Source organism: Cynocephalus volans, chromosome 1, assembly GCF_027409185.1.
Source record: "Cynocephalus volans isolate mCynVol1 chromosome 1, mCynVol1.pri, whole genome shotgun sequence".
Lineage (NCBI taxonomy): Eukaryota > Metazoa > Chordata > Mammalia > Dermoptera > Cynocephalidae > Cynocephalus > Cynocephalus volans.
In genome coordinates, this window is record NC_084460.1 from 28,936,490 (window position 1) to 28,961,625 (window position 25,136).

Genomic DNA, 25,136 nt, shown 5'->3' on the forward strand with positions numbered 1-25,136 from the left:
AACCGCCAAAGCAGGAAATGATTTATTCCATCAGTAGCACAGAGGTCATTTATATCAATAAACAGATTTTAAAAACTGGGATGTATCCATATTATGGGATACAAGCCAGCCATAAAAAGGAAATAATTACTGATGCATTAGTAACACTGATGAATCTGAAAAACTTATAGGCTAAGTGCAAGAAGCTAGGGACAAAAGGCTACACACTGAATGATTCCATTCATATGACATCACAGAAAAGCAAAGTGGTGGGTGCAGAAATCAGGTCAGTGGTTCAGAAATCAGGACTGAGGATGAGGGGAGGGGAGTGACCATAAAGACTCATGAGGGAACTTTTTGGCGTGATGGAAATAGTCGATATGTTGATTGTGGTAGTGGTTACACAACTGTATACTTTACCAAAAGTCCTCAAACTGTACTCTCAAAAAGGGTGAAGTTTACGATATGTAAATTATGCCTTAATAAACTTAAGCACCCTCCAAAAACATAAATAACAAAACTATGTCCAAATTTAAGGTATCATTAGCCATTATCAGTAGCACTTGTCACAGAAATTCTCAAATACCTCTGTGAAATATAAAATATGTGAAATAATGCAATCCGGAAAAGACCAAACATCTTCTAGGAAAATATCGGTTGAGGAGGAGCAGCGAGCAGCCAACTACTATTTGGGGATTTTCCTTGCCATCAGCAGCTTTTTAAAAAAAATGTCAGAACTGAACACCAAATGCCTACCACCCCCCACCCCCTGCCTCGCCCCCGCAGCCAGAACAGTCCTTTTTCCTCTAGGGAAAGAATACAGGTATTTCTGGGTCATCTTCTCTCGGCCTGACCATTACCATCTATCTTAATGAACACTAAACTCCAAAAGAAAATAAGAATAAACTTGTAGCCAAAGACTAGGTTAACTGAGAGCAGATTTCTAAACAGGATAGGAACAAGAGTGAATCGATGCAGAGAAGAAATGCTAACAGTAAGGAAGATCCTGCTCAAATCCCCCAGCGCTGAGGTGAAGTCCCTGCCCTATAGTCTTCAGGTCCTGATCAATGCCCCTTATTCAATAGATGATATTCGTGACAAAATTCCAATACAACAAAGGACTGGAGCAGTTCCCGGAGTTCATAATGGTCTCTGACCTATCGCAAATGGGAGTGGGGACATAGTCTACTCTTCCATAGAAAAGACAAATTGTCAGTTATCTGTATACATAACTTATTACCTACTCCCACAGGGCCCAGCCAAGCCCTTGCCCATAGGAGGTGCTCCAAGAATGTTTGTGGAATCAGGGAGCAAGGTGTTTAACTGCTCTTGGAAGATGGGTGCCCAGCCTGGCCACCTTACACTACAGACCTATGACCTATGTTAAAATTGACCAACAATCAAAACAATTTCCCTGGATCTCTTTTTCCAAAGCCAGGCAGGTTTGTAAACAGTCCTGTCATGGAGGAGCTACGCTCAGACTCATTTCATTTTAACAAAGGACAGGACCTGTTACAAGGTGGGGGTGTGGAGGAGGACTGATGCTAAGTGCTTGGGTTATTGAGCTGAAAACATGCCTCTTGTCAAGAAGCTCACCGGCTAGTGGGGAAGAGAACCCTGGAAACAGACAATTGTAGTAATTTGATAATAAGTTGCTCAACAGTTGAGCAAGCATTGTGCTAAGTGACCCCCCAATAACCCTGTGAAGTGACAACTATACCCATTTTACAATTGGGGAAACTAAGGTTCTGAGAGGTGAAGGAGTTTGTCAGAAATCCCACAGGTGGTAAGCAGAGAGGCCAGGATTGGAACACAAGCAGTCTGACTCCAGAGCCTGCACTCCTGGCCCCGGTACAGGTATGAAGGCCCATGGGTTGCTTATTATGGCCCAGGGCTGTCAGAGGAGGCACTCAGAAGTGTGGGGAAGTGCTGCAGGCCCAAAGGGACAAAAAGCAGATGGCCTCGTGGCTTGAAAGCTATAAACAGTCTGGAAGAACCAGTACAGGATGCCTGCCAGGAGGCAAAGGAGGTGGAGGGTTGGAAGAGGTAGGTAGAGCAGGGCCAGACGCTTGGGTTGAACGTGCTGAGGAATTTGGACTTTACCCTGGACACCAGGCAGAGCAAGGAGGATTTGGATCTATTGGCTGACATGAGATATGCCCATAAGAATGTTCACACAGGAAACAGGCTGGATCGGAGAAGCTTTGAGGCTGAATGAAGACTCATGTGGGGCCCTCAGGAAGCTACTGCTGTGGTCCAGGTGGAGCAGAAGAGCCAGAACTGGGCAGGACAAGGAGCTCGTTGGTCAGAATCTGTCCAGTGGCCAGCCAGGTGCTTACTGAGCACCCTGACCGGGACCAGCACTGGATGGTTTGGCATGTCAAGTGATCCCCTTCAAGTCTCTCAGGATCCCATTTTTTGTCAGCTGGCTGGTACAGGGATCTGAACCCTTGACCTTGGTGTTATACCACTGTGCTCTAACCAACTGGGAACCGGCCGGCCCAGGATCCCATTTATGAATCAAGTAGGACCCTATGAATCACAAGGCAGCACTGTTTGACCACTGGCCACTGACCAGTTTCAATCTCTAGGCCTCAGTTTCTCCATCTCCAATATGAATCGATTTAATTAGATTGTATTTTAGGTACCTTCCTGTTCTGACATTATGTGATATCTCTTTAAATTAGATTCTCATGGTCTCAGGAACATGAGGCTCTCACAATCCTCATGAACCCATTTACTTTTCTTTGGGACTTGTGGACAACAATCTTGCTGATGGAAGCATAAACTGGAACAATCTCTGTAGAGGTCCTTACAGAACTGGGAGGGTTAATTTTTTGTCTACTTGGCTGGAGCATGGTGCCCAGATAGTTGGCCAAACATTATTCTGGATGTTTCTGTGAAGGTGTTTTTTGGATGAGATTAACATTTAAATTGGTTGACTTTTGAGTATAGCAGATTCTACTTCATAATCTGAGTTGACCATGGCTGGCCGGATAGCTCACTTGGTTGGAGCATGGTGTTAACACGAAGGTCAAGGGTTTGGATCCCCATACTGGCCAGCTGCAGAAAAAAAAAAATGTGAGTGGGCCTCATACAATCAGTTGAAGGCCTTAACAGAACAAAGACTGACCTTCTCTAGGTAAGAAGGAATTCCGCCACAGACAGCCTTTGGACTTGAACTGCAACTCTTTCCTGGGTCTCCAGCCTATTGGTCTACTCTGCAGACTTACCCGGCCTCCACAACCGTGTGAGCCAATCCTTTCAAATAAGTCTTTCTCTCTATATTTGAGATATATATACACACACACATACACATTTATATAATATATACACATATATTCATCTGTATAATATATACACACACACACGTACCTGTTGGTTCTTTTTCTGGAGGACCCTGATAACTACTGGCACTATTTATCAGAATTGCAAATGCTGGTTATGATCCATCCATATCAGAATATGTTAAAGCCACAGAAAGGAATACAGATGCTTTATATACTGATATGGAAAGATCTCCAACATATATTAAGAACAGTATGTATGGTGTGCAATCATCTGTATAAACAAGAGTATAAAAATACAAATTACTACTGCTTATATGTGGAAAAAAAACCCCTCTGGACGGATACCTAAGAAACTAATAACAGGAGTTACCTGTTGGAAGAGGGTAGTAGGAACTGAGAAAATGGGAGACAGGGATGACAGGACCTGTTTGCTTTATTCCTTTTTTTTTTTTTTTTTAAAAGATGACTGGTAAAGGGATCTTAACCCTTGACTTGGTGTTGTCAGCACCACGCTCTCCCAAGTGAGCTAACCGGCCATCCCTATATAGGGATCCGAACTCGTGGCCTTGGTGTTATCTGCACCACACTCTCCCAAGTGAGCCACGGGCCGGCCCGCTTTATTCCTTTTTATACTGTTTGATAAATGCACATATTCCATGACCCAGCAATTCCACATCTATCTCTTTACCCTATAAATATACTTTCATATGTGCAAAATGACATATACACATGAATATTTAGTTGTAACATTGCTTATAAGAAAAAAAAGAATGGAAAGAACAGAAATGCCCATCAGCAGGAAACTGGTGAAATAAATCCTCCTTTTGAAGAAACATGGTGCATTTGTTACAAAGGATGAGGCGGCTCTCTGATGCGGAACAATTTCCAAGTTAAGTGGAAAAAGGCAAGGTGCAGGATGGTGTGTACAGTGTGGTATCATCTGTGTAGGAAGAAAAGTCAAACTATATGCACATATATTTGCAAATGCAGGAAATATCTCCAGAACACAGATAAACTAATAACAGTGGTTGCCTCTGGGGAGGAGAACTAGGTAACTGGGGAATTGGGGGGAGGGAAAGGGAATTAATTTACACAGTCATTTGAATCAGGGGCATGTGTTATCTATTCAAAACTTTACAAAACTTCTGAGGGGGAGGGGAGAAGTAGGAAGAGGAGGAAAAGTTTGGACCACAGCTAATTTCACTGCAGACCCAGGGCCTTTGCCAAAACCAGGAAGACAATTTGAAGATAAAAGCAGCACTATTGGTTAGAGCGTGGTGTTGATAACACCAAGGTCAAGGGCTTGGATCCCCTTACTGGCCAGTCAAAAAAAAAAAAAGAGCAGCAGTAGCTCTCAGCAAGGCAGATGACTTTTTAAAATTTTTTCTTTTTTTTGGAGGTCAGTAGTGCAGATGACTCTTCAATCCACGCTGCAAAACAACTGGACCAGACCTTTTCTTCAGAACCTTTTTTATTCTTCATCTAACCAACAGAGGTGGTCAACTTGAACTAAAACAAGCTAAGAGAGCCTCAAAAGGTCTGCCTCAGAACAATATCCCAGGGCACAACCAGACGTGGGGACAGGGGTTAGCCTCAGTTCCTTTCAGAGAAGAGCCAGCACGGAGTTAAACAGGGGTGCCTCATTAACAACTGACGGGCAGTACCCCACCTACACAGACACACAGACACGGGGTGTGTAGAAATTGTTGGGGGCTCTCCACCTGTGTCATAGGGCTCCATCTCTTTCTCAGCCATAAACAAGCTCTCCCTTTTTGGGGGGGAGGCCGATCAGCATGTTATCTTGGGTGATGGCACCATTTGTTTACTCTGGAACTTTGATGGGGAAGTGACAACTTATTTTCTCCCCTGAATCTGAGCTGCAATGGCCTGTCAGAATACCCTGGGAGATGGGTGGTAGAGGTTCCCTTAAAAGGAGTTTACAAGGTAATTTAAGTACTTAATCCTGTTGTTTTTCATAAGCCGTTCACACACGGGCTCCCAAGACATGAGCAGGGCCAAATGGAGCATCCACAGCCTGTGAGGGAGGCACCTCTGGGAGCAGCACCCAGGGGAGGCGGAGCTGCAGGGGACAGGAATCAGCTGAAACACTCCATGCTGGTTCTAACGCGCTCCATCTCGTGCAGGAAGCTGTAAAACTGTGGCAAGGTTAATTCTGGGGAGAGAAAATTCAGCTTCAGGTAAATGTTTCCAACTCGGCAAAATCATCCAAGAAAATTAATTTCCACCCTAAGATTTTTTTCTTTTTTGGCTTAGTACCCCTAAGCAGCTCTTGACGGGTAATTGATCATAATAAAGAACTGAGATCCTTGAACACAGAAGGTTCTCAGCTCTGTAAGGGAAAAACGGGGAGTGTGTTAGCATGGCATCACTCCACAGCACGGAGACCAAAAAGCACCGCTCAGGATGTCTGATGCGACATCTGCAGCAAGAGCGTCTTGCTTTTAATCTTCCTCAACTCCAGCCATCCGCCTCCACCCCCTTCCCTTTCTCCAAAAGGCTCTTCAACTTCAGGGTCTCCAACCTGCAATGGCTTTTTAATGCTCCTCGTATCATCTTTTCTGAGAGGAAAGGCAGTGGAGTGGCTACTCCACAGCTTGGTCGTGACTTTTTTTCTGGAAGGGATGATTTGTGGTAGGCTTTGCAAGCCCACTGAAGAGAACACGGAAAGTGAAAAGGCTCAAAGGGGAATTTGGACTCACCTATATACACATTTTCAGTCTGACTTCCTTTCTTAACCACCAACTTCAACTGATTAAAAAAAAAAAGAAAAATTTAAAATTAAAACAATGACAATTGGGCAAAGAAATTCTTAAAACCTTTTCATCCAGGGCTGGCTGGTTAACTCAGTTGGTTAGAGCACAGCCTCACAACACCAAGGTCACGGGTTCAGATCCCTGTACCGGCCAGCCACCAAAAATACCAAACCAAACCAAAACAAAAAAAAAAAACCCTTTCACTCAATAAGCATCAAAACATCCCACTTCTAACTTGAGAGTTGCAGAGAGGCAGTCTGGATCATCCACCACTAAAAGTTCTAACAATTCTCATGATTACAGGAACAATCAAACTTTTATGAACAAAGTTAGAATCTATTTTGGTTTTTTTGGCAGCTGGCTGGTACAGGTATCCAAACCCTTGATCTTGGTGTTACAATACCATGCTGTAACCAACTGAGCTAACCAGCCAGCCCAATATTAGATGTATTAATCTGAAATAAGCATATCATGACCATGACTTTGGTTAACCACATTGCTCTGAGATATAAAAGGCACTTCAGTGAAACATCCATTTAAATGGATATCTAAAGAAACCCAAAGTAGATTTAATAACTTTTTTTTTTTCTTTTTCTTTTGTATTGTGTGACCAGTAAGGGGATCGATCACAACCTTTGGCTTGGTGTCGCCCGCACGGCACTCAGCCAGTGAGCGCACTGGCCATCCCTATATAGGATCCAAACCCGCGGCAGGAGTGCCGCTGCACTCCCAGCGCTGCACTCACCGAAGTGAGCCACGGGGTCAGCCCAGATTTAATAACTTTTAAGAGTCAAAAATCTACCCATTTTCAAGGATCAGGAGAAGACTTACTTGTAAAAAAATACTCCCCACTTTCTCTAATTCGCTGCTCCCAGATGTCACTGTGACACAAAAAAGAAAAACTATGAGGACAGCAAGATGTGCTCTTCAGGAGGCCAAACTATGGATGGGAACAGCTACTGAATGTGGACAGCATGCAAAAGAGCAGCTGGTGGCCCCAGCAGTGTTTGAGGACTAAGGACACGTCTTCCCCATGGAGGCCATCTAAAAGTCCCTGCACCCCCACCCTATATCACCCAAAGACCTGGGACTGGCTCTAACTAGTTACCTCCAAATTTCCACTCCATATCTATAAGCTGGTTAATCATCAAAGTCTGACCTATGGCCCATCGAGCAAGGGTGGGGGCATTCTGCTTCCACTGGAACAAAAGCAAAAAGCCAAAGTCATAACAATGGGAAAATCTCCCCCTCCCCATTGTGCCACAAACACAGCAACTTTGAGTATTTATACAGACAGTAGGAAGAACACAAAACCAGGGGCTTGGCCTATATGCACATATCTGGGGGGGGGGGCGAGTACAGAGCTGCAGAAGACACTATGCATGTTTTCTCTCAAAGATTTAGTCAGTGTTGGAACAAAAACCATGTGACATTTATATTCAGTCAAATCAGAGAAAAAAATGAGAGGTGCACTAACAGCACAGGTTAAAAGCTGTATGTATGTCATTCACATGAAACCAAATGAAAAACATTAAGCTGGAGAAAGGATGCATGATGATTGATGGGTTTGTCTCAGTCAGCACTTTCCATTTTCTTTTCACGAAATAAAAGGGATCTTAATTAACCTCGATTAAAAGGAATTATACCTTTTCAGAAAAGTAAGTGGCTTTCTCCTCACTAAGACCTATAAAAGAACAGAAGGAGACATTAACATAATAACAAGCCACACGGGCCTGTCACTGTGAGCAACCTTGGGCAATGACCTACCCAGAGTTATGAAATCCGCTCGGACCTGCTCGGCTGTGAGACCCTTCTTCAAGGCACCTTGGGAGCAGAGGAGACATTGGTTAAAAAGGGCAAATCAGTGAATCAGTTGGCAATAAATATTTAATGTGCACAACTATATGACATAGAGGACAGGAGGAATATGGGAAAATGGCTAGCTCCATGAAGATCTCCATCCAGCTGGGAGAAAAAGAGCACTGGAAATAGCTGGAGAACAAGAAAGACTGCATGTTCTGTGTATTGTCCAACATGATTATTTTCCCCTCTAGCAAGTGTGGAAGAAGTGAGGACTCGGGGATGGGAGACTAATCTGAGAATGAGTGAGGCTACAGAGTCCTGAAGCAGAGGCAGAGGGAGCTCGACATCAGGCTGGACAATAGCTGAACTGCATGATGCAATATGTAGCTACTAGTTGCATGCAGTTATTTCAATTTTCATTAAAATTAATAAAATTTAAAATTCCATTTCTCGGTCACACTAGCTGTTTCAAGTGCTCAAGAGCTACATAGGGCCAGGGACCACTGTACTGGACAGTGCAGATTATAGACTATTTTCATCTGCCTGGAAAGTTCTATTGGACAGTGCTGTCCTAGGAAATCAGCTTTCATGCAGTACACCAAGTTTGGCCTCTACAACTCACAGGTCACTTCCAGAGGGGCTGTCAAAACTTCCCTTCAGCATCCCTAGGAACACTCCCCTGTGGGGGCTGCTTTGTTCTGCTTGTGGGCTCCAATTCCTGAAAACAGAGTGCTGCCAGCAATTTGGCAACCTGCAGGCTACAGCCTGGAGTAACAATTTGGCAACCACTTTAAAATTTTCCACTTCTTAGTCCGCCAGAAGATGACTAATTAGAGAATAAGAAGACATCCACTCCCATCAAGGGGAGGCCCTGAACCCATACCCTAAACCCACATCCCCACACCCACCTCACTCCAGAAAAACAATCCTAAAAGCTGTTGTGCCCTGTAAAATCAACCATGTAAACAAAGGGAGGAAATCTTTTATCTCCAAAATCAGACTGAGCAAGGAAGCCACAGGGAAATAAAAAAGGCAAGACCCCAGGAAACCTTGGCCATAAAGGCCCTCCAAGAAGAAGGCTACTTGCTAGCCAATCCAATGAACTCAGAACTACCAAGTGTACAGCCCCTTAGTTTATATCCAATTCAAATCCAATATTTTGTTTGATGATCCCCAAACACTGTGAAGTGGGGACTATTAACATAACTTTTAATTTACCAGGAAGCTGAAGACCGAAAAGATTAAGATTTTAGGGAAGAAAATCTGGCAAATGCATATAGTCAACAGTTGCACTGCCAAGAATTCACCTAACAGATATGCCCCCAGGGCTGGCCAGTTTGCTCAGTTGGTTAGAGTGTGGTGTTAATAACACCAAGGCCAAGGGTTTGGATCCCCATACCAGCCAGCTGTCAAAAAAACCCCCAAAACCAGATATGCTCCCCAAAGCACACTGAGATGTACATAGGAAGCTCTTTAGCAATGTGGGCAGTAGGGATGAAATGTCACTAATAGCAGGCTGGTTTTGGTGTACGCACGCTGTAGCCTGGGTGCCAAAGTGATTTTCAAACGTAAGTCAGAGCATGTCTCTCCTCTGTTTAAAACCCTCTAATATCTCCTGTTTTGCTCACAGCAAAATCCAAAGCCCTTCCAAAGAGCCCCGCTCTCTAGAACCCCTACACTCTCTCCCTCACTTACTCTGCTGTTCCTATAATATGCCAGGTAGGTTCCTACCTACAGGCATCTGCTCTTGCAGTTCCCTCTGCTGGGAACACTGTCCCCTCCTCGAATCTGCACACAGCTCATCCCCTCACTTCATCAGGCCTCTGCTTGAATCTCAACCCCTTGAAAGGATCCCTGACCACTCTATTTAAAATGGTACTACCCCTCACTCATACCCTAATACTGCTCTGTTTTTCTACATTGCATTTATAACTACCCAATTTTATTTTATATATTTATTGCCAATTTTTCCACTAAAACATCAATTCAATGAGAACAAGGACTTGGTTCATTTTGCCCACTGCTCTGTTTCAACCTCCTAGAAAAGTGCCCGGCACTGTTTATCAGTTGGCACTGAATAAAAACTTGTTGAATGAAAGAATCCATACAATGGAATACTATGCAGGCTTTAAAAAGAAAGAGGTGACCAGCCAGTTGTCTCACTTGGTTAAAGTACAGTGTTATAACACCAAGGTCAAGGGTTTGGATCTCTGTACTGGCCAGCCACCAAAATAAATAAATAAATAAAAAGAGGTAACTCTGAAAATATAATTAAAAGAGAGATGGCCAGTTAGCTCAGTTACTTAGAACAGGGTGTTGTTAACATCAAGGTCCAGGTTTTGATCCCTGTTATTGGCCAGCCACCAAAAAAAAAAGAAAAAAATATATATTTTGATTATATATACATAATCAAAAGAAAAAAGGAAAGGTACAGAACAGTTTGCACAGTATGATTCTTTTTGTGTAAATAAAAAAGGTTTGTAAGATTTCCTTATTTAAATCTTTAATTATAACCGGCCAGCCTTATATGTTTATCCAATAGGTAAGTTGGCAGATGTAAAATATGTTTTTTTCCCTGAACATATCCACGAAAAAGTTGAGAGTGAATATCTCTGGGGAAAGGAACTGGGTGTAGTGAGTTTCTCTTTTGTTTTCTTCCTTTCTGTCATTTCAAAATTTTCTAAACATGTACATGTAGGGTTTTGTTTTGTTTTGTTTTTTACGTGCAGGTGGAAGAACTGTGATCAATTTTTGTTTCCTTTATTGTACTTTGCTATCATTTAAAAAAAGTCCCAAGGTCTAGGGTTTGATCCCTTTACTGGCCAGCCTACCAAAAACAAAACAAAACAAACAAACAAGCAAACAAAATGTCACTTAAAAAAAAAAAAACTACAGGTTAGAGTGCAGTGTTGTAACACCAAGGACAAGGGTTTGGATCCCCATACAGGCCAGCCACCAAACAAACAAACAAAAAACAGTTAAATTAATTTCCCAGGACCCCAACAGCCAGGAAGTGGCAGAGCCAAGTGGTTTACAGGTTGGAGGGCCCCCCAAAACCAAGTACTCTCTACCCCTGGTCATTCTGAGATAGGCTATCCTGGCAAAGCAGTACCAGGCAATGCCTAGACCGTGACTGATGGAGGCTATCAAGTTGCAAAGGCCAAAGAGCAGGCTTTGCATCCTGAATTTACGTTGGGTAGGCAAGAGCCAGACTTTAAAAATATTTGCATTGTGCTAGGCCTCAAGCTCTTAACTTCTTTTTCAGTTTTTTCCTTTGGTCATTCCTCTGTCCTAAGCAAATGTCAGCCATGAGACAGGTCTGAAGCCTTAACCCCATGTCAGACAGAAAGATAAGTGTGTAAACTTCTGGGCTACAGTCATCAGAACGTGTCACCTGGGGAGATTGCAGAACATCCATCTTTATTTTATTTTATTTTTTTGGTGGCTGTCTGGTATGGGGATGTGAACAGAACGTCCTTCTTTAAACACAGATAACCATCTGGGACGGTTAATAAACTTCTTTGGTACCAATGTTCACCAGAACAGTTGCCTTGCCCAGACCCTCATAGCTGTCAAGCAGTATGGGGGACAAAACATAAATGAGGGTGGGAATTTCAGTTCTGTCAAGAGACAGTTGGAAAATCAGCAAAATTGGTTTTCCAGCCTGAAATCTAAAATATGTGAGCTTTTTTTTTGGTGGCTGGCTGGTACAGGTATCTGAACCCTTGACCTTGGTGTTATGACACCATGCTCTAACCAACTGAGCCATATATGAGCTTATTCAGTGTAATAAGGGAAGCCCAAGGAACAGAACAAAGCCTTGGTGAAAACTCCTGGAGGAGGAGGCAGATGGAAGAGGATGGTGAGATGTATTCATCCAGTAATTCCTGACCCTGAAGGCTGACCAGCTGAATCCACCCTGTGAGGCTTGGGGTGGGGACAGAGGTCATAGTCACTGTGCATGTATTTACAGAACACCTGCCATGTGCCAGTACCACGCTAGATGCTGGGAAACATCAATAAACCGAACAGAGAATCTCCACCCTTATGAGGTCTACATTCTACTGGGAGGAGAAAGACCATAATGACAATGTGACAAATGAGTACACCATAAGGTGAAAGGTGCCACAGAAAAAAGTGACAGAGCATGGTGAGCTTGCCAGTCCTGGGGGACTTAGTTCAACATTGGATCAAATACCATTTGTGACTACTGTTCAATGCTGATTAGTCTTTTTTCATCCAACCAGAAAGAATTCCTTGGGGAGTGGGGAAGGGATGTTATCACCTTTTCATAAAAAAAAAAAAAAAAAAAAAATCAGTGACTGACCACCCACAACAGGCAGATATCTTGCTAATTTGGGAGGGAGGAGATTGGCTGGTACAGGGTTGGAACCCTTGACCTTAGTATTATCAGCACCACACTCTAACCAACTGAGTTAACTGGCCAGTCCTTGCTAATTATCAAAACAAAAACAAAAAATGGTGGCCCTCCTGCCAAGTGATATGTAATCTTGTCTAGGAGATACACACAATGAAAATGACCATCATAATATTAGCAGCAGTGCAGCTACCACTTATTGAAGTGAGCACTTTACATTCATTATCTTTCTCGATCCTTATAACAGGGTAGGAGACACTGTTAGCTCCATTTCATCACTGAAGAAACCAATCTTCAGAGAGGTTAAGGAACTTGGCTCAAAGTCTCAGAACTGTTAAGTAGCCATGGTGAGGAAGCAAGTAAGCACAGGAGGGCCATCCGGCAACCAAATGCTGTATCTGGGGGCCCAATCTGGATCCTGATGGAGACAACCAACTATAAACAAACAAAATGCATGAGACAATGGGGGCGTCTGAACACTGACTGCACATTTTCCTTTTAGATATGATAACGGGTTGGGGATTGATAAGGGGAAAAAATCCTTTATCAGTTAGAGATAGAAAACTAGGTATTTAAGAATAAAATGATAGATCTGAGATTTGCTTTAAAAGAATCCAGTTTGGAGAGCAGTCAGGAGAAGTGGGTGGGGTACAGATGAACTGATTTGGCCATGGGCTGATAACTGCTGAAGCAGGGTGTTTTTAAGAATTACATACTAAATAGTAAGAGAAAAATATTTTTTAAAATATGACAAAGACCAGCACTTTACAAAGCTTGTATTTGACCCTCCTTCTGCCAAAAAAAAAAAAAAAAAAGAACAGTTCCACCGTTAACTATATTTCACAGATACTGGTTAAGCAGGTTTCTTTATTGCAGGACTTTTCAGAGCCTGAGATATCTTAATGTGTATGTGAACCTCCAAGATTCCAAGGTTGACATGGGGGGACAGTATTTTGTGATTCTGTCTGACCACTAAAGCCTTTTATTGATAAACACACCAATTTGGGGAAGACTGATCTGGTGGGTGGTTGAGGCCCCTTCAACTCTAACAAGCCATACTTCTACAACGAGGTCTTACTGCACAGGCATGACCAGGATGAGAGAAGAGCAAGATAAGGGCCTGAAGGCTTTTATACTTCGGATGTAATTGGGAAAGGCCTTGAATGTCAGTCTAAGGACTGCAGACTTCATTATGCATAGCGCATAGTTGAGAGGAGCAGCACGATCCAAGGTATGCTACAGAAAGTGTGCTCCAGGGCTAACTGGAGTCTGGGATGGGAGAACAGAGGTGAAAATGTTACTGCCATAAACAGGCATGAAGGGCTAAGAACCTGCTCTGGGACAGCAGCCTTCAGGACTGGAAAGAAAGGTACATAAGGCCAAAGGATAAGAAGGGAACAAGAGTCTTCCAAGCTGCAATCTCAGATGCTTAGGAGATGCTCTAGAAGAAATGAGGAATTTAAGCAGGAAAACTTACTTCAGGAAAAGTAAAGTTACACCATCATGAGAACAAAAGGAAGAATAAAATATACCGAAGAGCAAACTGAGAACTACAGCAAACCAGAGACCTTAATTCTAGAACTTGAAAAGCTTTGAGACATTAATACCGTGCTCTGAGCAACTGAGCTAACCGGCCAGCCCTAAGAAATGATTTCAGATCCTCCCCGTTAGGTGAAGGAAAGTTTTATCTCATGATTTGATATTGAGGCATAGGACTGAAAGCTGGCAGATCTATCAATAAATAAAGGCTACAGTTTAGCAGGCACAGTGTTATGTGCTTTATATACATTAACTCATTTATTCCTAACACCACCATCATAATCTCCTCTTATTACTCCACTTTTCAGATTAGAAACTGAGACTCCAAGAGGCTGATTTGTCCAGGGCCAAATAGCTACATTAAGTGACGTGACCAAGACTCCAATCCAACTGAACCCGTAAAACCCTTCTCTCGATTGAATGCTATGAGTTCCTCAATGTTCTCTGTATCTATAGAAAAGGATTTCCTATAAATACTGATAATCAATAATGCTTGAAAAATGTAAACCCGACATCCCCTGGGAGGATCACAGCATCTCCTAAATTCAGTTCGACTCACCCAGCATGTACTAAGCACCGTCTTATGTTAGTACTTTGCTTGGAAACTTGACTTAGGAAAGAAGACCAAGACCCACCCCTGACTTCTAGGGACAATCTGTTGGAGCCATGAGACAGACACATGTGAAACAGTATGAACAGCAGAAGACTGTAAATGATTGTGGTCCATAATGGGAGGTGCAGGTAAAAAGCATACCTTGGACCCTGAGAGGACGGGGAAGACACTGTGGACTGAAGTGATTTAGGAAGGCTTTCTGAAAGAGGCAGCACAGGGCTGGGACCAGGAGTTGGGAACAACTGAAGGCAGGGTGGCAACACAGAGTGGGGTGGGGAGCAGAGAGGAGAAAGACAGGAAAGAATGCAGGCAGGTGGCCAGCTGCCCCCCAGCCCCCCCCAAAAAGAATGCAGGCAGGTGGCTGACCAGTTGGTTAGCTCAATTGGTTAGAATGCAGCCTTATAACACCAAAGTCATGGGTTCAAATCCCCACACGGGCAGCCGCCAAAAAAAAAGAAAAAAGAAAAAAAAAAAAAAATGGAGGCAGGGACACCAGATAGAGGTTTCCTGAAAATCAGTGTGCACAATAGCTGTTGGGTACACAGGTCTCAGCCCTAGACAAACCCATTCTCAAAGGTGTAGGCTAGCGAATGAGAATAAAGACTTGCAGTTCTGCACTGCAGGCACCTATCAACAGAAATACTCACATTCGTGAGTACAAAGTAGTAAAGATGTTGGCTACAGCACTGTTTATCAGGGTGAAAAAACAGAACAACTAAAACATCTAGCAACAGGAAATGGATTAACTTAAAGAGGATACATTCAGCCTATGGTACACTATAGCCACCTAAAGAATAAAGTTGACTTGGAAAGATCTCCATGACATATCAGGTATGAAAAAATGCAAGCTGCAGAGCAATTTCATAGTTTGCTACCATTTATAAAGAACAGAAGTACGTGAACGTATATGTGAATGTCTGTTAGTGTAAAAATATAAAACACAGGTTTATAAAAAATGTAAAAGGATATATACTAAAATTATATTGTGATTATCTCTAGGGACAAAAATAGGATGAGAGCGAGAGGAGAATTTTCACTTTCGACTCTCCATAGCTCTGCATTGTTTTAAAAGTTCACAACAAAAATTTATTCCTGTGTTAGAAAAGTCTTCAAGTTCTCATCCAGCCATGAAGGCAAAGAGTCATAAACACAGAAGATCAGAAAATTTCACAGCTGAAAATCTCCAGAGTGTTCTAGTTGGAGCACACTACAGGGCAAAGGAAAGGATCTTCACTAAGATACGGGAAGAAGCCCAACAGGAACAAACAAATTAAGTCCCCAACTTTTAATATGCCATTGGGCTGAGACTTTGGGAAGATCAGCTTATTACTCATATTTAAAATGTACATATCAGGGATTCTGTTTTATCTCTTCTCAGCCTGGTCAACATTTACTGATTCTTTAGGACTCGGCTCAAATGTCACCTCTCTCTTTAAATAACATTAACTTTTAATTAAATTGCTAAATTATTACTAGCAACTTTTCAGATAATACACAGCCAAAAATATACCATTAAAACAACCTGGAGTCCTGGAGTCCTGGAGTCCTAGAGCTGGCAGATAAACGCCACTTAGTTCAGTTCGTTGGAGTGTGGTGTTGATTACACTAAGGTCCAGGGTTCAATCCTGGTACCGTCCAGCCAAAAAGAAAAAAACAAAACAAAACAAAAAACCCTGGAGTCCTACCACCCATATACAGCCACAGTTAACTTTTTTTTTTCTTTGTTTTTAGAAAACAAAAATAGGCCTTAGGGGCTGTCTGGTTAGCTCGGTTGGTTAGAGCTTAGAGTGCAGCCTTTTAACACCAAGGTCACGAATTCAGATCGCCATACCAGCCAGCTGCAAAAAAAAAAAGCCTATGGTGTATATTGTGAAAGGTTTTCCATATCATTACATTTTCCTCTCCAGCATCTTTTTAAATTACTGTGTAACCGGAAAAAATGAGCAACCTTTTATTGAGGCATTTGTGCTAAGCATTTTATTTATGTTATCTCTCTCTCTCTCTTTTTTTTTGCAGCTGGCCAGCACAGGGATCAGAAACCTTGAACTTGGTGTTATAACCAAGTGAGCTAACTGGCCAACCCTACATTATCTTGGTTAATATTCAATTTTCCCTACCCACATCCAAAGGAAAAAAAAAAAAAAGAGCTTAGATGAGGGGGACACTGCTAGGGAGGGGTTGTTGCTAGGGTTCAGGAAAAATCAGGTACTTGGCAAAAGGCACACTACTTAGCAAATAATAGACGAGGATTCAAACCTGAACCCACCTAACTTGCAAGTATGAACTTTTGACCACTATGATGTTTCCCTGTAAAGATCGACCACAGCTTACTAAACCAGTCTCCTGCTACCAGGCAGTTTGATTGTTTTTAATATTTCACCATCATAAACAGTGCTACAAGGAAAGCCCCTACAGCTAAACCTTTTTATTTTTTAAATAAGGGGATCTGAACCCTTGCATATAGCTAAACCTTGGTGACCAACTCTCTCTTGGCTGGAAACTTTTCCTGATTGCTCTAGGCAAACTCTGCTTCTCAAAACAAATGTGGTAAAGAACCTATCTTTTTAATTTTCAATCTATCATGGACCAACATTCTTTGTAAAATGCAATGAAAATGAATTCCTAGGGAAAAAAAAAAAAAAAAAACATACAAAATACGAGTACCAGTTGGTGAAAATGGTAAATTTTATGTGTATTTTACCACAATAAAAAAAAGCCCCATTTTTAAAAAAAAGTATTACATTCAAGAGTGTTGCCAAATAATAATTTCTCAGTATCTACTCTCAGTATCGGTACTTAATTGTGCAGAGGCCAAGAGAACAGTTTGGGGAGAGAAGCAAGATGCAGGCTGAACTTTGCATTCTGCTGCTCTAGAGGGCACCTCTATTCCACTACACTAAGCTTGCCTACTTACCTGGGTTCCCGCCAAGACTGTGAGCCCCACCTATGTTTGGCTCATTACTGAATGCTCTGGCTCAGTGCCCACAGCATGCTTCGATGACTCCGTGGGTTAAAGGAATGTTCAAGGAACACCTCTAGCCAAAGCTGCTAAGAGAGGCTACTCACCATTTGGAACCAGGAGGAGGCTTTTCACGATGCTTCTGAGGGGGCCAAGACTGATCTGATTGGTGGTGGCAAATTCAGAAAGCTGAGCCAGAAACCTTTCCACCTGCAGAGAGGGAACAGCACAAACCAGACCTTCACTTTCCAAGGACCTGAGGATCACAGACCCATGCTTGGGAATTCTCTTTATCACAGAATCTTTTACCTCTTTTGGCTCTGTTAGGAAGTGGAAAAGCACTTCTGTGAGGGCTGAGAACTGCTGTGAAGAGAACAGAGAACATCAGTAAAATTTCTACACCTGGGTCAGTGTGCCACGTCCCATCCAACTCTAGACCCTTGAGAGAGAAGAATAACAGACAAGTGGTGATACATGTTTTGATCAGCTTAAAGTTACAGGGGCTGGCTGGTTAGCTCAGTTGGTTAGAGCACAGCCTTGTAACAGCAAGATCAAGAGTTCAGATCCCCCTACCAGCCAGCCGGCCAAAAACAGAGTTACAAATGTTCACAATACCCATCACCAATGTCAATATACCTATGTCACTCTATTGTCTGAAAAACATGAATGTTTTATTGGGATACCTGGGAGACATATATCGAGAGATTGTGTGTGTACACATATACATCTCCAGGGCGTACACACACACACACACACACACACACACACACACACACACACACACACATACACACACAGAAATGGTCTGGAAGGGGAAATCACCAAAACATTAAGAGCAGTTAGTTCTGTGTGGCGAGCTTTGGATGAATTTTATTTTCTTGTTTTGCCTCTCCATATTTTCTACCCCACCCCCATAACCATCTTGTACTTGTATAACAAAATAGTAAATTTTAACACTTTTTTATACATTGCCTTAAAACAGTCTCTTACTGTTTTGTGCCTGTTAATTTGCTTTTCTCTTGACTGTACTGTATTGTTAGAGACTGAATGTTTATATCCTCCCCAAACCCATATATTGAAGCCCTAACTCCCAAACGGACTGTATATGTAGATAGGGCCTGTGAGCTGATAAAGGTTAAATGAGGTCATAAGAGTGGGGCCCTAACCCCCTAGGGCCGGTGCCCTCATAAGAAGAGACACCAGAGTTCTCCGTCCCTCTGCCATGTGAGAATATGGAGAGATGGTGGTCTTCTACAAGCCAGAAAGAGAGCCCTCATCAGCACTTGATCTTGGACTTCCAAGCCTCCAGAAATGTGAGAAATAAAGGTCTGTTGTTTACGCCAACCATTCTATGGTATTTTGTTATGGCAGCCTAAGCAGACTGAGACATGGATCATTACCTTCCTATGTTCCCCCTGATGGATAGTGCATGTTGCATAATGGAGAAAACTAAGATGCCAGAGAACCCTTGACCTCGGTGTTACCAGCACTTTCTCCCAACTCAGCAAACTGGCCAGCCCAAGATGCCAGAGTTTAAGAGACTCATATGTAAATGACTGTTCTGCTTTTGAGCATTCATGTGAACTTGGGCAAGTCACTTAGCCCCTGTGTCCCACAGGGAAAACAAGTAATAACACATAGCTTCCAGAACAATACTAAAGGCAGCATTTGCAAAGCCTCCAGCACAGCACCAGGCTAGAACCTAAGCAAATGGTAACAATGATCATAGCCATAGTTATAAGTCTCTACACCATTTGATCCACCTTCCAGGAGCAATACAATATTAAAACAAACAAACAAAAAAGATTATAGGCATCTACTTTAGCTCAAAGTCCCCAAAGTTGTATGTGTAGTATAATTGTCAAATGCACCTACTCCTGTGACACACTAAACTCTGCACATATAACCACTGGGGCTCTGTATTATTTTATTCTAACATGTATTTTATTTTAGAATATAAAATAAATGCTTTTCTCTTTCCCTGTCCCTCATCAGTCCCACTTTCCAGAGGCAGTTACTGCTGACACTTTCTATAGCCTCCCAGTCATTTTATTCTCATTTAATTCCTTTTAAATACAAATAAAAACAAACTGAAGCTACTCCCTTCACCTTGACTTTTTTCAGTTACATTTTATAGATTAATCATGTCAGCATATGATTAAGTCTACCTGGTTCTTTTAACAATTGCACGGCACTTGACTGTACAGGCTTAACCTAATTAGCTCCCTGTGAACTTTAGTGTACCTATGTGTGTGTTTTGTTGCTGTCATTGTTAGAAACAATGTTGCAAGGAATATCCCCCCACATATTTCTTGTGACATGTACAAGTATGTCTGTGAGATACATTCTTAAAATGTATCCTAGGTCAAAGGATATATGCATTTTAAGTTCTGAGAAAATGTTGCCAAATTACCTTGCAAAGAAGTTACACGGATTCACACTCCCACCAGCCAATGGTATAGGAGTACAGGCTTTCTCAAAACTTCCTCAACATTCCCTAGAAACATTTTAACCAATGATAATCCAGGGGTTGTCTTTCTACAGTATTTATGTATTGGGTATTAATTCTGTATAACTGCTGAGTTTATAAAGTAAAGCAAGGTCAGGACTGGTTTAAGAATGTGTCCCCAAATTGTTTTTTTAAGTTTTCCTTTTTTTCTTTAAATTTATTTTTACTGCAAATTTGTGGAACTATCAGATCTTTGGCCGACTGTATTTCCTATGCCATCTACAGCCAGAAAGAGAGAGAGAGAGAGAGAGAGAGAGAGAGAGAGAGAGAGAGAGAGAAAGAGAGAGAGAAAGAAAGAAAGAAAGAAAGAAAGAAAGAAAGAAAGAAAGAAAGAAAGAAAGAAAGAAAGAAAGAAAGAAAGAAAGAGAAAGAAAGAAAGGGGGCAGCTGAGAAGACCTCCAACCACTTTCCATTTCCAGGCTAGCATTTGGGCTCACCTCTAACCTTGTCAGCCTCATCCCCCACCTCCAGGCCCCCACCTCAGGGGCCTCAAGCTAATCTGGTCTTTGGCTGTTATCTACCCCCATTCCTATCTCCATTTTTCCAAACCCTCCTTATCCTTCAAAGCCCTGCCAAGATACCAGGACACTCCCAGCAAGAAAGGGACAGACCTACCCAGATTCTGAACTTCTGAGGCTTCCTCCTGGAACCTTGCCTGTGGGCACCTAGAATTTTCAAACTTGATAAGGAACACAGATGTGTCTTAGCAGACAAGGTTCCTTGTACGGCTTTGTATCCTCACAGCACCTTAAATATTATAAGTGCACAGTAAGTATTTGTTGAATAAGTCTTCCCTCAACGCTTTGCCCATGCTTTGCCTCTGCACCTGCTTAGGCACCTCTTCCTGCAGTGCTCACCAGCCCGTGGCTATCCATGCATATCAACATCTTAACTATTCTCACCAGTAAACACATGAAGAGATGCTCAAGGTCATTCTAAACTAGACAAATGCAAATCAGTAAAACAAGAAGATACCATTCTTCACTTATCCGATCTGCAAACACAAAAGTTTGAGGACATCAATGCTGGTGAAAGTACAAGGAAGCAGAGACAGGCTCCCACACTCCAGATAAGAGGATACACAGGCAACTTTTCTAGAGGGCAATTTCGCAATACATACCTAATTTTTAAATGATAATACCCCGTGACCTAGTAATTCCATTGCAAGAAGTATACTCTTCAAATACATTCCAAAAAGTAAATGTTTTAATTCAGATATGTTCTAAACACACACAAAGCTGTTCCTTGAAAGCACTGTTCATAGAAACAAAAAACTAAAAGCAATTTGTCTTGATTAATAGACTGGTTAAATAAACTGGGTAGATCCATTTCAAGGAGTATTATACAGTTATCTACCAAAAAGAATGCAGTAGATCTGTTTGTGCCTAAGGGGAAAAATATCCACAATACATTATTAAGCAAAAAAAAAAAAAAAAACAAGATGAAGAAAAAATATGATGTTGGCCACTGAGGGGATCTGAACCCTTGACCTTGTAGCCCCCCCGCCCTTTTTTTTGGCTGGCTGGTACAGGGATTGAACCCCAGACTTTGGTGTTTTGAGCACCAGTATAACCAAATGAGCTAACTAGCCAGCCATGATCCCTTTTTTGTAAAAAAAAAAAAATTTTTTTTTTCAAGGATACCCGTAGATATGCTGGCAGATGAAGATTTTATATATATATAAAGATGCATGAGAAACTATCAAAATAACAATTTCTAGGGCTGGCCAGTTAGCTCAATTCTCATTTGGCTGGAGCAACACCAAGGTCAAGGGTTCAGATCCCCATAATGGACAGCTGCCAAAAATGAAATAAAATAAAATAAAATGACGATTTCTGGGGATAAGAGAAATAAACATTTAACTTTTATCTTTGTATACTGTTTGAATTTTTCATGTGTGTTGCTTTCATTTCTAGCTAGGTGAGAAGACTGTGGACCATTTTTTTGTTTATACTTTTCTGAATTTATTCTCTCACAACCATTCTAAAAGTTGTTATTTTTAAATCCTACCTATTCTCAAGGCTCCACATTACCTAGGACTGGCCCTGGGCATCGGAGGTCACATCTATATACAATTTAGTTCTTTCTGTATTGCTTCTCCATTTTCTTTTTAAAGATGACCGGTAAGGGGATCTTAACCCTTGACTTGGTGTTGTCAGCACCACGCTCTCCCAAGTGAGCTAACCGGCCATCCCTATATAGGGATCTGAACCCATGGCCCTGGTGTTATCAGCACCGCACTCTCCCAGGTGAGCCACAGGCCAGCCCTTGCTTCTCCATTTTCTGACATACCCTAGCAGTTCACAACCTCCCCAGGAAAGAGGGCTTGCCTATCAAATCTCTGTAAACCTCACTCGGTTTACTGTTGGGTTTACTATTTGGTGTGTAATAGGCATTCAGGTAAATAGCCACTGAACGAGCAGTAAATACTGCTGCCAACATTAATACAATGATTCTTTTGTTCCTTCAGGCCTATACCTCAGGTTTCAAAATAAATTCAGCTAAGAGTGAAGTCTGATCATCCAACAAAAGGTGCAGAGGAGGGGAATGGCCCAAATGATCAAGTAAGTTGCTTATCAGGAGAAAGCTTTCTGTATTAAAAATGAAGGTAAAGTGTGTTTCAAGGTGAGAAAATGAGTAAGCTCTGATCTTAAAGGAAGTGGTTTATATTTTCTATGAATATCATGCTGGAGGTAGCCTTAGGGATCATACAATCCAGTATCTTAAAACAAAAACCAAAACGAAACAAAAAACTTAGCTGTTTTAGCAGCTGGAATCTTTAATTCTCCAAATGGAAGTCTTCCAGAGAACACTGATGCATTAACAAGTAAAAGCTAAGCTACCTCCCCAGGCTTTGAAGTCAGACATCCTGTCTTGAATTCCTGGCTCCACCACTTCCTGGCTGCCTGACCTTAAACAGGTCAATCTACTCCCCTGAACCATTTTTTCTTATCCGTAAAATAGAATAATAATAGCATCTACCTTTTAGGGTTGTTACACATAGAGCACTTAACATAATACCTCGTACAAGGTGTGTGCTCAATAAATAATAGCTATTTTTATTTAACTACTTTGTGATTCAGTTTTCTCATCTATAAAATGGGAAGAATAACAGTACTTACCTACTACAGTGATTGCAAGGACTGCGTGAATTAACAGACTCAGTTTACACTTAAGGGCTGGCCAGTTAGCTTAGTTGGTTAGAATGCAGCCTTATTAATGCCAAGGTCACCAGTTCGAATACGAATCCCCCCCCACCGGCCAAGAAAACCACCAATTAAAAGCACTTAGACCGCCCGGCCACCAAAAATAAAATAAAAGCACTTAGAATTATACTGTCCAACAAAGAATGCTTACATTCTGTAATGATGAATACTAATTAAACTGATTTTATCATCACATATTTTACACAGGTACTGATATTCAACTCTGTACCCCACAAACATGTATAATCAATTATGTTGCAATTAAAAAACAAACAAAAAAACTATACTGTCCAGTCCAGTGGCCACTAGACACATGAGCACTGAAAAGGGCTAGCCTAATTTGAGATGTGCTGTAAGTGTAAAATACAATACACACAGATTTAGAAAACTTAGTATCAAAAAGTAAAATTTCAGGGGGTTGGCAGGTTAGCTCGGTTGGTTAGAGCACAGCCTTGTAAAACCAAGGTCATGGGTTCAGATGCCCATATCAACCAACTACCAGGAAAAAAAAGTAAAATATCTGACACTTTTTGGCAGCTGGCCAGTACAGGGATCAAACCCTGGAACTTGGTGTTATCCGCACCGTGCTCTAACAATTTGAGCTAACTGGCTAGATCTCACTACTATTTTTACTATGAATTAAATATCGAAATCATTTTATTTTGAGATATAATGGATTTTTTTAAAGTTTTTTTTTTTTTTGGTGGCTGGCTGGCACGGGGATCTGAACATTTTGACCTTGGTGTTACAAGGCTGTGCTCTAACCAACTGAGAAAACCAGCCAGTCCAGATTAAAGAAAACATTAAAATGAATTTCCCATTTCTTTGTAATCTTAAAAGTGGCTACTAGAAAATGTAAAATTAGAAATGTGGCTTGCAATTTATTTCTATTGGACAACACAGGCTTAAAACATGCTTACCATTAAAATCATTACAAGTACTTTATCAGAAAATAATGTTTGGTTTTTAGTACACAAAAGGGCCTACGACATGTGTGGGAAGTTGTGGAGGATATTGAGATGAAAGAGATGGGCCCCATCTGTTGGGAAGTTACAACCCAGTGGGGGATATAGATGCATCTTTACAGTGGTGGTGAGAAGTGTCATTTTAACCTGTTTATTTCCGCTGCCTTTATGGTTATCAAAGGGGCTTCCCAACCAGCACAGGAGCAGGAAGCCTCCAAGGTTGACTTGGTTGGCACCTGCAGCCTGAACAGGGAAAGGCTTTGCAGCTCCACCACTCCCAAGACTGGGGGCCTCACTGTGCACGGTGTACGCGCTGTCTTTCCCCGGGGACTTCCGGGTACTCCTCTTAACTGGGAGCGGGACGTCATCACTAGCCCTGCCCCAGACGCTGCTCAGTCAGCCCCACAGAGCCCCACGCTGGCCTGGCCAATACTGACACCCACATCGAATCCCCAGAGTCCCTGCCCCCATGCCAGGCTTCCCTCGGTCTGCTGGGATCTTCTGACCCTCCTCAGGCCCCCAGTCTCCCTTGGCCTCCCTACCAAACGTCTTCTTTGGATTCCACCGCTCCCCCAAACTCCCCCAGGCTCCCTTCAGTTCCCCACACTCCCTCAGCCTCATCACGACTCCCCTCGATGCCTCTTTTAAGACCCCCAAACTCTCCTTTGTCCCAGCACCCCCCCGAAGCCCCCCAGTCCCATCTCTGTACCCCTTAGGCCTCCCGAGATCTCTCGGCTCCCCAAACTACCAGCTCTCAATTCCCCTTAGCCCCTCCCTGAACCCGCCTCATGCACCCCAAACGCACACCAGACGCCCCTCGGTCTAGCGACCCCCAGACGCGCCTCGGCCCGCAGCGCCAACGCCCCCGGCCCGGGAGCCCCGCCCCCGGCCCCTCCCCCGGCCGCCGCGCAGCCCGCCCTGAGTCACCTGGCCCCCGCGCCCCCCGCCCCCCGGGCCCCCCGGCCCACCTGCGCGCCCAGCTGGTTCAGCTGCTGCATGTCGCCGCCCACGGCCTCGGGCACGGGGTCCTGCGTGCAGTGCAGGCGGCCCATGGCGTCCGCCAGGCCCCGCAGCTGCCGTCCTCGCGGCTTCCTCCGCTGCCGCCGCCGCCGGCCTGGCCG

At 42.7% G+C, this 25,136-nt stretch overlaps 1 protein-coding gene across 5 annotated transcripts; it reads right to left on the reverse strand.

The window, feature by feature from the left end:
- Positions 1–25,136, reverse strand: COMMD7 (COMM domain containing 7). Of its 5 annotated transcripts, none has more exons than XM_063107910.1 (9): positions 24,984–25,136; positions 17,645–17,695; positions 17,443–17,545; positions 7,811–7,867; positions 7,690–7,727; positions 7,152–7,242; positions 6,875–6,924; positions 5,990–6,038; positions 1–5,417 (listed from the first exon to the last, which is right to left on the reverse strand). In XM_063107910.1, the coding sequence occupies exons 1-9, from the start codon at positions 25,065–25,067 to the stop codon at positions 5,254–5,256; spliced, it is 687 nt and encodes a 228-aa protein (XP_062963980.1). In that variant the 5' UTR covers positions 25,068–25,136; the 3' UTR covers positions 1–5,253. The 5 variants fall into 5 exon arrangements, with proteins under 5 accessions (XP_062963980.1, XP_062963970.1, XP_062963988.1 ...); XM_063107900.1 differs by having other exon boundaries at positions 17,645–17,698; XM_063107937.1 differs by having other exon boundaries at positions 5,267–5,442.

Coding starts and splice junctions, on each gene's coding strand:
- COMMD7 (XM_063107900.1), bottom strand. CDS start 25,067: ATGGGCCGCCTGCACTGCACGCAGGACCCCGTGCCCGAGGCCGTGGGC. Junction 17,546..17,644: donor TCCTAACAGAGCCAAAAGAG/GTAAAAGATTCT, acceptor CCCTCTCTGCAG/GTGGAAAGGTTTCTGGCTCA. Junction 7,243..7,689: donor CCACTTACTTTTCTGAAAAG/GTATAATTCCTT, acceptor CTTTTGTTCCAG/TGGAAGCAGAATGCCCCCAC.